Below are 12,616 nucleotides of genomic sequence, written 5' to 3' on the forward strand. Positions count from 1 at the left end.
CTCAAATTTATCGACATAGCTCTTTAAAGACTACATTTAAAAAATGAAATAATGTTGATTTGAGGAGAGTTTTTGCATCTTCTAAAACATATTTTAATACCCAGACAGGACTGCAGACTATATACCAAGCTCTAGGAGGTCATTTTCCTTGGTGTTGGACTATATATTGCAAACAGCATTCTTTCCTCTTCAGAACGGGGATGGAAAATGATGTGGGTGAGCGGAGTGCTCTGTCATAACTTGACAAAATTCATTAGGCAGTGTGATTTCCACCACTGTCAGGAGCCCAAAATTATGCATAGGGTGGACGAGTGATGGATTTCGCATTTCTCAAAGCATTTATTTATTGCTTTATGTCAGTCCTGGAGTGAGAGTGGAGAAGACATTACTACTTTCAATATTAGCGCTGGAATGAGGTCAGGGGGCAGTGGGGAAATATGCATTTCTCTCCCAGTTGCAGCTGTGTTTAATATGAAAAAGCATCTTGATAGATGCAGACATTTTACACAAATATTTGTCAAAACAGCGTTACGGTAACGTCAGGGATTTCTAACTTCAAGAATGCACAAACAGCAGGGTGCAGACCAGTTTGAGCTTCAATGCAAGTCCGTCAACATTAAAACATCTCTCTTTCACATCATGCTTTATTCACCATATTGACGACTGTGATGGAGGCAAGACAGTCATAAACGTGTTGAATAAAGCATGGTATAATAAAGAGGAGCTGTGTGATGTGTTTTAATTTGATCTAATTTGATTACACTAAACGTATGTGTGTCATTGTGATTTTAACCAGCCAAAACAGGCGGATAAAGTCAAATTCACATATGACAAAAAGTAGGTGAATTAGAGTGATGTATGTTTAACCTCCTCCACACTGCATGCACCAAAACAACAAAAGGGAAATTTCAGTAGTTGGACCACATTCAAGTGGGCAGAGTTAAATGACATCTCTGCTGCGCTTCAGTCACTCTCTGTAGGGATTCATCCACTCTCCCCTCAGCTGCCTTATGGAATGCTGACACAGCACCTTGCTCCATCTGACCAACAGCTACACCCACTAAGAGAGAAAACGCAACCTGTGTGCAATCTCCACTTGTGCCAGCGCCGCTATATACTGAGCGGAATATTCATATACATGGCGGGCGAAAAACCTCGACATTACTCAGCTGATGTTTCCAATGACAACATAAATGGCCTCAGTGCACTAGCGGTGGGAAACTTTGGAGGGTATAACCACGATGGGAGATAAGCGCAGTGCCAGAGGGTGGAGCGCTGAAATGTTTTGACTAGGAGCAGCAGGGATATACAGGGGTGTAAAACCATGAGACACTGAGAGTATGCAGGTCCCACTTCCGACCAAAAACTACAAAAGTTGATTACTCACCCTGTTCTAGTTACAACAGTGAAAACACCTGCTGTAGAAAGAAACTCTCTGTGTGCCATAGCGCAAGGTCGGACACCCTTCAAGGAAAGTGAACCATTGCTGTGCTCAACGAGACACTTGCTACCAAACACCTGCCCTAAATAAGTACAAAGACTAGCAGCTTCAAGGGCATTGTTCTGCACCTGACCCTGCAGCTGGGAAAAGGAAGAAGTGACAGGAAATCTGCTACTGCTCTGCTCTTAAATCGGATTTTTGTGAACCCAGAGTGTTACAAATAATAAAAAATATAGTTTGCAATCATTAGCATTCGCTGCATCCCATGTATATGTGATCAATGAGGTTTGAACAGTTTGTTTGAAGGGGATCAATAATCTATCCTCTTGTGAATAAATGTAGAGATACAGATGTTGTGTTTCTTTACAGTGTGTAGAGGATGATTTGAATTAGAAGAATGGTGGAAACGTAAAGTAAATAAGTACAATAAATACATACTTCTAAACTACTTTTGGGGAGTAACATACTACAATAACTTGGAGGCTCCAATAATTGTATTTCTTTTAAAAGAAATATGACCACAACTCTCAAGAACACTTCTAAAATAGACAACTACTGCTTGGTGGGGCATGTATATATTAAAATATAAAGTCAGGATGTCACATTGCAACTCTCACAATAATTTTACTCAGATTTAGTCTTTTCCTTTTCAACACAAATAACAGTATTTTTAATGATGCACGGATGCCCTAATATGCATTTTCCCCACGAAACTCCTCTTACCTCACTGTTGTGTCCTCTGAGGTTGAAGTTGACTCTCTGCGGGGTGGGCCGGTCTCGTCTGCAGTGGCTGGACGTGAACGTGACCCCGACAACTCCTCGACCGTTCCCGGTGGCGAGCCAGCCCTCCTCGTAGTAGCGCTTCCTGCACACCGGCTTCTCCTTCTCGCTCTTGGGCACCCGGCCCTTCCAGGACAGGCACAGGATGTTGGAGTCGCTGCAGAGGACCGGGCCATGCTCCACGGCGGCGAACATCCCTGCAGCTCTCTACACCCCCCGTGGATTAAAAAAAAAATACCCAGAGGGAGGTCGGGGGTTCTTGGGAGGGGTCGGTACCGTTATGAGCGCCTCTCCTCCGCTGAGGTTACTGGTTTGGTGTCGGTTGTGAGACAGCGACAACGGTGCATAGTACTTGCGCTTTCCCCCTGGCTATCTCGGTGATTTGCAATCCTGATTAAAGGTGATCAGTGAACACTTCCTCAAAAGTACAAATGAGGTCACTAAAACTGTGGGCTTGAGCGATGCTGGATTGAAGATGTCATTTAGCCAAATGGGCTGCATACACAACAAAAGGCACTCATTCAAGTCATTGTGATGTTTGATCAGTGAGCTGCCTTGTTGGTGATGTTTCAATGACAAGGCAACAGATGACAGTACCGAGAACTATTCGGAAATCCACTGTAACAGACTCCAGAGTGATGTCAGCTGATCAACAACAAACATCCACACACAAAAAAGCGTTATCTTGTAAACTCATCAACAGGCGATGCATCCATTCCACTTAACACAGTGTCCCAGTGCTTCCAGTTGATGTGAGTCAGGTTTCTGTCCAGTTCAGTGTGTCATTTCAGGGCTCCGTGTCCTCCTCATACGAGCCCGGCCGTGTGTGTGAGAGGAGGAGCAGGGACTCCTCTCCATCAGCTGTCAGCCCGCAGGAGAGCCGCTTCTCCCGGTAACGTCATCACGTCAGCCAATCTGCCTTTTCAATCCGCCTCGGGGATCCCATGGAGGACTGCTAGAAAAAAAGGCAGCTATAATCACACAGACACTTTCGCTACCGAATAAACAAGCTTGTGTTTAAAAAGGGACCATTAAATCGTTTTACGAAGCGGACAAGCAAACGGTACCACGGCTCAGGCAGTGTAAAACCACCGGAAGCACTCACCTGCCGCCCGCAGCCGTTAATTTAAATATTAATGCGCGAGCCTAAAATTACCCCTCACTTACGTCTAACTGAGCAATCACTTTAGGTCGAGGACTATCCTGCTCGGCGGAAGGATATTTAACTAACTGCTGAATTATTTAGAGGAACCATGTATCATTTTACAGCTCTCGTTTAATTAGGGCTAGATACACCGATGTGCCAAAGCGGCCTCTCGCGGCTAGACGGTTAAATAAATAGTAAATTAGGGAAAACAACAAAACAGTGTTATAAAAGAGAAGAAGAAATAAAATCAGACATTGACAGTTATAAAAGAAACACAGTTATGTTCGACAGACACGACGGACAGACACCCAGTGGCTAACGTTACTAACGGCCGTTATGATTCACGACTCCATCTGATAACAAAATGACACCCAATAGACAACTAATGTAAATGAATATAACCGACATTTGGAGTGAGTCAACGGTCGTACTGAGAGTAACATTTTTTTTTTTGTTTTTTTAAACGTTTTTTTTAAATTATAGACAGGTGACGGTACAAGAGCATCCCATAAACCTCCAGCAACAGAAATATAGCTAGTTATGTGATGTATCTGATGTAAATAAAGACCCAGTGATGCTAACGTTAATAACTGACACCCAAACACCGCTGAAGCCCGTGAGATGATGCCAAAACAGCCCCAAACACATCACCGTGAGCTGCCTGCTAGCTACAGCTAGCTAGATTCTGGATGCTGGACCGAGACAGAGAGCTGTGTGGGCTCCTCGGATCAAAACATGTCAGCAGCTGGATTAATCTTCTCTCTTTTAGTGTAACGTTATCTTCTTTGTCCTGTAACGCTAATCCAGCTAACCGAGATGCTCGGGGATGCAGCTAACGTTAGCTTGCCTGTGTTGTCCCCCTCCACAAAGAGCAGCCAGTGAAAGCTAACGGCTAACCGACCAGCTAGCTGAACCTGAACCACCATCAGCGGAGACTGGCTCCGTCCATCCGCCGCTGGCACTCGTCGCTAACAGGCTACAGCTAGCACGTTAGCCGACTGTTTATTCTGACGGGTTTTTAAATAGTAGCACGTAGCTGTTCATTAGATCCACGGATCAATAGTGTGGTGGAGAAAGAGCGGAGATAAAATCAGACCTGTCGCCAACAAAGCCGGAGAAACATCAATGGTCAGACAGTGAAGTGCTTACCTCTGCTCTGTACTGCTGCTTCTTCCTCTGCCTGCAACCTGCTACTGTACACTGGCAGGGCCCCGACAGCTGGGTCACGTGACAGGCACGTGATTTACACCAATTAAATTATCACAGCTCACATCAATAACTTAAGTGTTTTAACTTTAATCTAATCTTCTTATAAATAAGGATGAAACGGCATTTTTTACCATTGTTAAACTATAGAAACAGTCCAATACGTTGTTTGTTCATAAAGATCCTCATCAGTTTTTGCATTTCTGAGGTCTACACAGTCACCTGGTGACAATACTCAAACATAACACATCATAATCCACATCCACTATGAATGAAACAACAAAGAAAAGAAAGAACCAAAGAAAATAGACCGGCTCCGACTGAATCCATCATGATCTTACATACATATCATCATTTAACATACAATATAATGCCCAGGAAACATCTCAGAAATGGTGAAATCATGCTAATATTTTTTTTTTTCATCAAATATATCATCGAATAACACTACATATTAATAGCAGTGAATATTACCCTTTTCTGTTTAATCAAAATTGGAGATGTATTGGTTGAGAATGGCTTTAGATGGTAAAATATTTCTTACTAAATCATTTCAGCATAATGTATCCCATTAAATGCATCTTTTTTTATTTCATAGCAAATAGTCAATTTTAATTACATTAGCTTAGCTTCACTACCTTTACTACAAAAGGACAAATGAACTGTCTGGTAAAGCATGTTTTAAAAAAAAAAAATATATATATATATATATAGGCTATATATATATATATATATATATATGTATATATATATATATTTGACCTTTATTTATTCATTATATAAACTTACATATATCTGTTCAGACCCCTAAAACTATAACATGTTGAAAAATATGTCTACCTTTGAAAATCCCACCACACAGAGCCTTCTTGTCTGGAGTGAAGGCATACTATTCAAAGACACAGCGACATCTAGTGGACCAAATGGTAGAGATACCTGTATCAGGTTGTTCTCTGCCTATCACTCAGGTAACTTTTATCCAAAATAATGCAGACTGAGAAAAACCATAACACTTGATCATGATCAATGAAGTCAAAAGCAGCAGAAAAAAATCAAGCAAAACTACTCCTATAATTTTCCCCTTCTCTTTTACCACATACCAGTCATAAATGATTTGAGAAAAGGCACTGGCTGTCGAATATTTTTCTCTATGTCCATGGGGGAAATTAGTGATTAAATAACTGTAGGAAAAACAAGACTGAATTCGTCCTAGGAGACATTGGTCTTGCCCAAAAATGTATAAAATATAATTTTCAAATATCATTACTGAAGCACTGGATTAGAATTACCGACGCATTCATGTGTACTACAATTTTGATGTTGTAGATAGATAAAATTGAGCTAATTTTCCTTTTAGACTGTGGGGTCTCATTTAACATGATGGACTTTAAAGATATATTTATGCTGTCTGCACTGGGGAGGGACGATTTGAAAGACTGAAAACTGAAAACGTATACATTGTTTACCAGCTTTTGATTTTTGGGAAGTGGCATATCCACACCAGCAAAAAAATAAAATAAAATAAAATTTTAAAATCTATATAGATACCCTGTAAAGTAATATCCAAGGCTATAAAAACTGAAATTATATGTGAAAATCTGTATCTCAATCTGTAGCCTCTGAACCTTCAAGCATCAATGCATCATTTGAATATGAAATATCACTACCTAAGTTGAGACACTATGGTTGGCGAAGTGAAATATTTCTCCAGAATTATATAAAAGTATATAAGACACATATATCTCTGTGTATTTATATTTAAAAACCTGTTAATAATAATGAAGATGGTCCTCCTCAGCACAGGTAGCTGGTCCAGCAGTGTTATCAATAGCACCTTACAGTTGCAGTTCCCACTCCAGACCACATGAGGGCAGCACTGCAGAGTTAGTATTCCTGTTGTCCCACCTTCTGTAAAACATGGCTGCTCCCATGGCGCTCAGACGAGAAGTATTTTCTCTGGCAAAGATACTCAGTGGAGTCTCACATTTGGTACAGTAACTAACATATTTTTATCTTTGTACAACATTAGTGAACGTTTAACTAACAGGACAGTTTGGCAGTGGACGTACTGGTCGGGTAGTGTCCCGAGTGTGGTCACTGACAGCAGCTGTAGTATGGTGGTAAAGGTCTTTCTCTGCATGTCCACTAATGTCAGTTTATTTGCAGGGACCAAGAGCTTTGGGCGCCTGTTCAGCTCACAGGAAATGTAACATAATCAGGTAAGCTACAGTTTTTCCTCTGGGCTCGTTTGAAGTCTATGTAGTTTAACAATAAATACCAGTACATGTCACTTTGGAGCTGATATCTGCAGTAAATCAACGAGGCTGTAGTTATCTTAACAACTGTAAAATAATTAACACTTATTTAATGATTTAAGTTGTCACAAATTGTGTAAGCAGCTTTGCACATGTCGTAAACAGGGGCGGAGCCAGATGTCATAAACATGGGGCTCAGCCCAAACTTAGGGGGGTCCAGGGGGAGGCTTTTCTATGGAGTTTTGGTTTTTTTAACCTCCATATACGACAGCTACATGCAATATTTTTCAAGCCACTGAGATGATAAAATGTCTGAAAATCTGTAAATCGTTTGGCAAAAGCATGATTGTTGCCAAGGGGGAAAAAATCAACTTTGCTGCATGTCATCCCCCTCTCTCTCCCCATTTGACACTTTATACTATCCTATTGCTTAAAGGCAAAATAAAAAACCTTGGTATTTTGACAACATGAGGTACATGTGATTTGTTCGCTGCTCTGTCCCTGCAGGTCCCATCTCCCGTTAGCATCCAGCGCTTTCTTACACACTGCAACAGTGTTTTTATCAACACCTTCACCAGTGAGTCATCAGCACAATTTATTCAACTTGTTTTTCAACAGCTCAAGATTAAAATGATCTGAACTGAGACGTCCGCTCACATGCATGCATCTTGTTTCCTGTTTCCATTTTTGTCCTTGCAGATCACTGTCACAGAAGAGCCTGACGCACTGTTTCAGAAGGTGTCAGTGTTGGTCAAAGGTCATGACAGCACCGTGTTGGACAGCTATGAGTTTTTTGCCACCATGGCAGCTAAAGAGCTGGGAATCACCATCAGCAAAGTGTGAGTACTAACAGAGTTAAGCTGTCGCACAAGACAGACATCAGTCATATATTACGGTATATCCTTCTCACTGACATTATTTTGATGATCGTTCCCTCCTCTGTCACAGTTCTGAACTTCCAAAGGACCTGGAGAGGTTTACACTCCTGAAGTCAGTCCATATCTTCAAAAAACACAGGGTCCAGTATGAGATGAGAACACACTACCGCTGCATTGAGGTGACGTGTCTGAACATGGCTTTTTATGTTTGCTTAATTCAATTAGTCTATAATGTAATACCTAAGTTTCCCTTTAAGCCTCACAGTGGTTCTGATGATGTGGTCATGAGTCTTCTCTTCTTCTGCAGCTGTCTCATATAACAGGCTCCACAGCGCAGGTGTACCTTGAATACATCCAGAGGAACCTCCCTGAAGGCATTGCCATGGAAGTGGCAAAGGTAAGTTACTGCAGAGTCAGTCACGCACCAGCAACACTCTCACCTGCTCAATCTAAATGTGCGCTAAAACAGCCTGAATGAATGGATCCTTTTATTGATGTTATCAGACCTCCATGGAGAAGATTCCAGATCACATCAGTGAACCCATGTGGGACGACCAACCAACTGGTGACAAGCCCAGCGAGTCGAGTCAGTCATGAGCATCAGATGCAGATTTTGGATGTGTTGTCTCAGACCTCAGTGAATATGTTGGGTAAATGTAAAGATGTGGAAGACCTGCAGTATGAACATGTGATTGTCATGCACTGGTGAACTGCTCGTCATATAGATTTCAACATTGTCTATAGAGACTTGGACACCACAGAAAGAGGACCACCTACACAACTTGCATTCATTACGTCCACATGTAAAGTTTCATTTAATGGAAGTTGTGGTTTCATCGTCTTTTCTGTGGCAAAATTGTGTGAAATCAGTTGTATTTTTTTTTCTCCAATAAATAAATTATGCATTTATTGACTTTAACTCATCTTTTTGAGCAGTCATTTATTTAAATTGTGACTAATAATACTTCATACATTAATATTACCATGTTTTGTTTAACTGTAGGCTCTGCAGTGATATTGGATTGGGTTGTTATTCTGTATGACGAGCACATGAATTCTGTAGGACACAAGACCAGCACACAAGACTTTTCTTTTTTGCATTTATTTTATTATTAGTAAACCAACATAACCAAGGCTAAACATAGAAAAAGAAGAAACTGAATTTAACATTCATCCTCTGCTTAACAGTGAAAACACCATGGCGCACTCATTCTGTGGTTGAAGGTGAATACTTCCTGTCTTTTTAAGGAGGTTTTCTGGTAAAAGGCCTCGCATTTATCATCGTAGTAAAGTCTGTGACCTCTGTAAAAGAAACTGGTCAGAAGCTTTGATTTTTTTTGCAGCAGAGAAATTACAGCTATACAACATAAATCACGAGTTTTACCTGTGCTTTTCCTACTATGACAAGTCAAAATGTCTGCTGTGTCATTAGTAGAATCATTTTTCCATTTTTTGGATAGATCTGACGTAGGTCATGGCTGCAGGGACCCTAATTATAGATGGTTGGGTCATACCTGGCCTCACATCAATTAAATAGTCTCTTCAGTAATGATCTGTACCTATTGACCATGCAGCTATGATGGGTCCATATTAGATATTTATACCACCTTACTTTGACTGAAATTACTTCACCAAAATTCTAAATCTGACATGAGTACACTTCCTCCTGATTGTTTGGATACTGCAGGTTTGAAAACCTTACCACAGAAATTCATCTTTTCTTTGTGGTGCTCTTTTATGCAAATAAATCCCCCCAAATGTTTTTTTCCAATTGACAAAATTATTACAAGGCTTTCTGGGGTAAAATAGGTTCTGTGGACAATTTTAAACTGAAATGTTTATGGCATCTGTTACTTGAGAATGACAGTGATTCCTTAAATATTGACTTCACTATCTTCAAAAGTACATTTTAGGTCCTGCTCACACTGGTCCTAGTGTTTAGGGGTTTACTCTCTGCAAAGGCCAAAATTCTGATATATATATATATATAAAGGACAGAATTAGCCTGGTAATACCATCCTAGTGACATGAGCTCAACATTCTGTTTCACCCTCTGTATCAGTCCGGACTTGGTGTCGCCCTTAACCCTTTCCAGAAATTCAAATCCAACTGCGGGCAATTGGATATCTTATAGAGTAGACAACCAGCCAATCAGAGATTGCATTGTAGTTGATGGTGTAAAATGCAGGCCACAACTTGCAGACAGTAAAGAAGAAACAGTCAATAACAACAATTATACAAGAGCAAAAGTATTCACCCTCAGAGTTTCTTGAAGGAAAAGATGTTTTCGCCGTTCTTCTGACTAGACTTGGCAAAAGCTTGATTTATCAGCTGACTCTCTTGGTGATGAAGATGTTCTCCAGTGTTGTGTTAGGCTAATTGGCTTAAGGAGTTTATCTGTCAAGGTGAGTGAAAGTGTTTGGGGCAGCAGAAAGTCCAGACTGATACAGAGAGCAAAACAGAATGTTGAGCTCACGTCATCAGGATGTTCTTACCAGGCCAGGACAAGATGCCTCCGGGGTGTTTAATATCTTTTAGAATTTTATCAGCTGGGAGGGACTTTAGGAGAGGTGGAGTTTCCTCCTGGCTCCGTTCTACTTAAGGGAGACCGTCTAAGTAAGCCATGAGCATAACAGTGTGCCAGCGTGCACAACAGACCTTTGTCACGGCAGACATTCTGACATGTCATAGCAAGGAAAGCACAGGTGTATTCAATAACATTAATGATAGCTGGGTTCTGCTAAGGGGAGGCCCCGGCTCACTGGAACAGCTCATTGGGACACCTAATGGAACTGAGCCATCATTAATGAGTTTTACCTGTGCTTTTCCTACTATGACAAGTCAAAATGTCTGCTGTGAAAAAGGTCCATACCAGGACTCTGACACATATGCAGCTAATTCTATTAATTACACCTGTGCTTTCCCTGCCTAGACATGTCAAAACTGGTTCACGCCAGTCGTACAACTGATTTACAGATCAGTCTTTTCCTATGTATTCCTGCAGGATCATTGTACGACAAGGTGTACTTACTGTCTGTTCTTGTCAAGACTTCACAGTGTAGACTTAGTTCCACGTAAATCAAGCAAAATAAATTCTGTTTGAGTTTCCTAATACTGTGCAGCCCCACTTCTATATTACTACCACTATTAATATTCCTCTGTGTCTCACCGAGTTTGGTACGACCCCGTCGTAGTTTCAGCTTCCATCCTGAAAGAGAGAATCTCCAGGCATCAGAGAAGGAGGGGTTTAGGTGTTAAGACACAAGAGGAGGCTCACCTTTTCAAGTGAAGTGCCGGACCTCAGGTTTCACGCCGCTGGTGAAGGAGGGGAGAGATGTGAGGGAGGGCCTGGGTTCCTGGGGCCCGGGAGGTTAACTGTACTGTGTGCCCCCCTTCAGGAGACAACAACAGTCAGGCTGTTATACTCAAACCAAAGGGAGAAACAAGAAGGGACTGCAGAGACTGAAGAGGCAGCAAAATGTACTGAAAGTGCTGAAGAGATGGGGAAAGGGCAGACAGAGGAGGAGGAGGAGGAGGAGGAGGAGAGTGCAACACCTGTCGGGGCTAATTTATGAAACAGGCTAGCTGTGATGAATACCTCTTGAGGTACTCTGCAGTGCCTGAGTGGCTCAGACAATAAAATGCTCTTTCATCCAGAAATAATGCAGAAATCCTCGTTTGTGCCAGCAGTAAATACAACATACAGTATTAATGATAAATGCCTCTTCATATGAAGGTGCTCTGGCATTACAGCAGGGCTTTGTTACATCTTTATGACGTCAGTACCTAAATTAGCACCACATTATGGAAAAAGGGCTTCTATAGGAAGAAAATAAGAAACTCAAGTATTTGAATTTCAGCTTCCACTGAATACTTAATTGAGAATTTTTAACACCACTGATATCATATCCTCCTGAGACCCTGTGTCCTCACATGAGGACATCACATTTTGAGTTTAATTTATCAATTTAATTTATCATGACCTTATACTTCATTCTACTTGACTTAGACCTGCTGTCCTCATTCGTGGACACTTGTTTGTGCCATCTAGTGTTAGTAAGACCACAATACACTAATCCATGTAAAAACAAGATGGCAGCTATCTCTGCCAAGTCAGTCTGCAGCTGATCCTGACACAAAAGAGGACAAGATCACATCTTATGGTTGAAACTTATTTACTTATGATTAATAATGTTTGTAGTTTGATATTGCAACAAATTTGACCAATTTTAGAAACAGTAACAAGCGAAGACACTGCTGATAATTAGGAAGTACTCATTTGAGGACATTGGGGCTTTATTATTGTCATATTTGAGGACATTGGGACTTTAAAATGTTAACTTTAAAATGTTCATTTTTTTATACTTTTCAGGTCCTACTGATCCCAATTGGCTAGGAGAAATTAAAAAACTATACCAAACAAAAGTTTAGGATTTTTCTTGAAATATTTTACCGTGAAAACCATGTGTCTAAACATATTTGTTCTGAATTCTCCTCTTTTGTGATTTTCCATCTCAAAACTTGAATTTGAACTTTTTTTCAACATTCACAAATTGAGATCTAAAAATGCAAGTTGAAAAAAAAAAAAAAAAAAAAAATGCACATACTAACATCCTGGCTACTTAGGATAGGACAGGTAATCGAGCCTGAATGTTTTGACCAGTCAAATTTTAATGTTGTTTTATTTGCATTTCTTCAACCTGAATTTTTAGATCTGAATTTGACCAGTTGAAATTTTAAATACTGAAACTAATATGTTTGGCTCTTAATTTGTGAACACTAAAAAAACCCCCATCCAATTCAGCTTCTGATAATGCAAACAAAGACATTTTAATTTCAAAGAGGTGAATTCAGAACAAATAAATTCAGAAACATGGTTTTTAAGGTAAAATATTTCAATGCTAAATAT

General features: G+C 40.5%; 2 protein-coding genes across 4 annotated transcripts in view; one reads left to right on the forward strand and one right to left on the reverse strand.

The window, feature by feature from the left end:
• The window catches only part of tulp4a (TUB like protein 4a), a 35,615-nt gene extending 31,033 nt beyond the window's left edge, over positions 1-4,582 (reverse strand). For 2 of the 3 annotated variants that reach the window (XM_050058057.1, XM_050058055.1), the window contains exons 1-2: positions 4,518-4,582; positions 2,165-3,176 (exon numbers count right to left, since the gene is read on the reverse strand). In XM_050058057.1, coding sequence (XP_049914014.1) covers positions 2,165-2,416 — 252 coding nt within the window. In that variant the 5' untranslated portion in view covers positions 2,417-3,176; positions 4,518-4,582. The remainder of the gene's footprint in view (positions 1-2,164; positions 3,177-4,517) is intronic. The other variant, XM_050058056.1, reaches the window with a different exon arrangement.
• A 1,863-nt stretch (positions 4,583-6,445) lies between these two features.
• mrps10 (mitochondrial ribosomal protein S10) lies at positions 6,446-8,626 on the forward strand. Its single transcript, XM_050058232.1, has 7 exons — positions 6,446-6,563; positions 6,741-6,793; positions 7,337-7,406; positions 7,529-7,668; positions 7,778-7,886; positions 8,015-8,104; positions 8,212-8,626. Exons 1-7 carry the CDS (start codon positions 6,492-6,494, stop codon positions 8,302-8,304), a joined length of 627 nt encoding a protein of 208 aa, XP_049914189.1. The 5' UTR covers positions 6,446-6,491; the 3' UTR covers positions 8,305-8,626.
• Positions 8,627-12,616: the final 3,990 nt, after the last annotated feature.

The sequence above is a fragment of the Epinephelus moara genome, chromosome 12 (genome assembly GCF_006386435.1).
Source record: "Epinephelus moara isolate mb chromosome 12, YSFRI_EMoa_1.0, whole genome shotgun sequence".
Lineage (NCBI taxonomy): Eukaryota > Metazoa > Chordata > Actinopteri > Perciformes > Serranidae > Epinephelus > Epinephelus moara.

Coding starts and splice junctions, on each gene's coding strand:
- mrps10 (XM_050058232.1), top strand. CDS start 6,492: ATGGCTGCTCCCATGGCGCTCAGACGAGAAGTATTTTCTCTGGCAAAG. Junction 6,794..7,336: donor AGGAAATGTAACATAATCAG/GTAAGCTACAGT, acceptor CTGTCCCTGCAG/GTCCCATCTCCCGTTAGCAT. Junction 7,669..7,777: donor GGAATCACCATCAGCAAAGT/GTGAGTACTAAC, acceptor CCTCTGTCACAG/TTCTGAACTTCCAAAGGACC.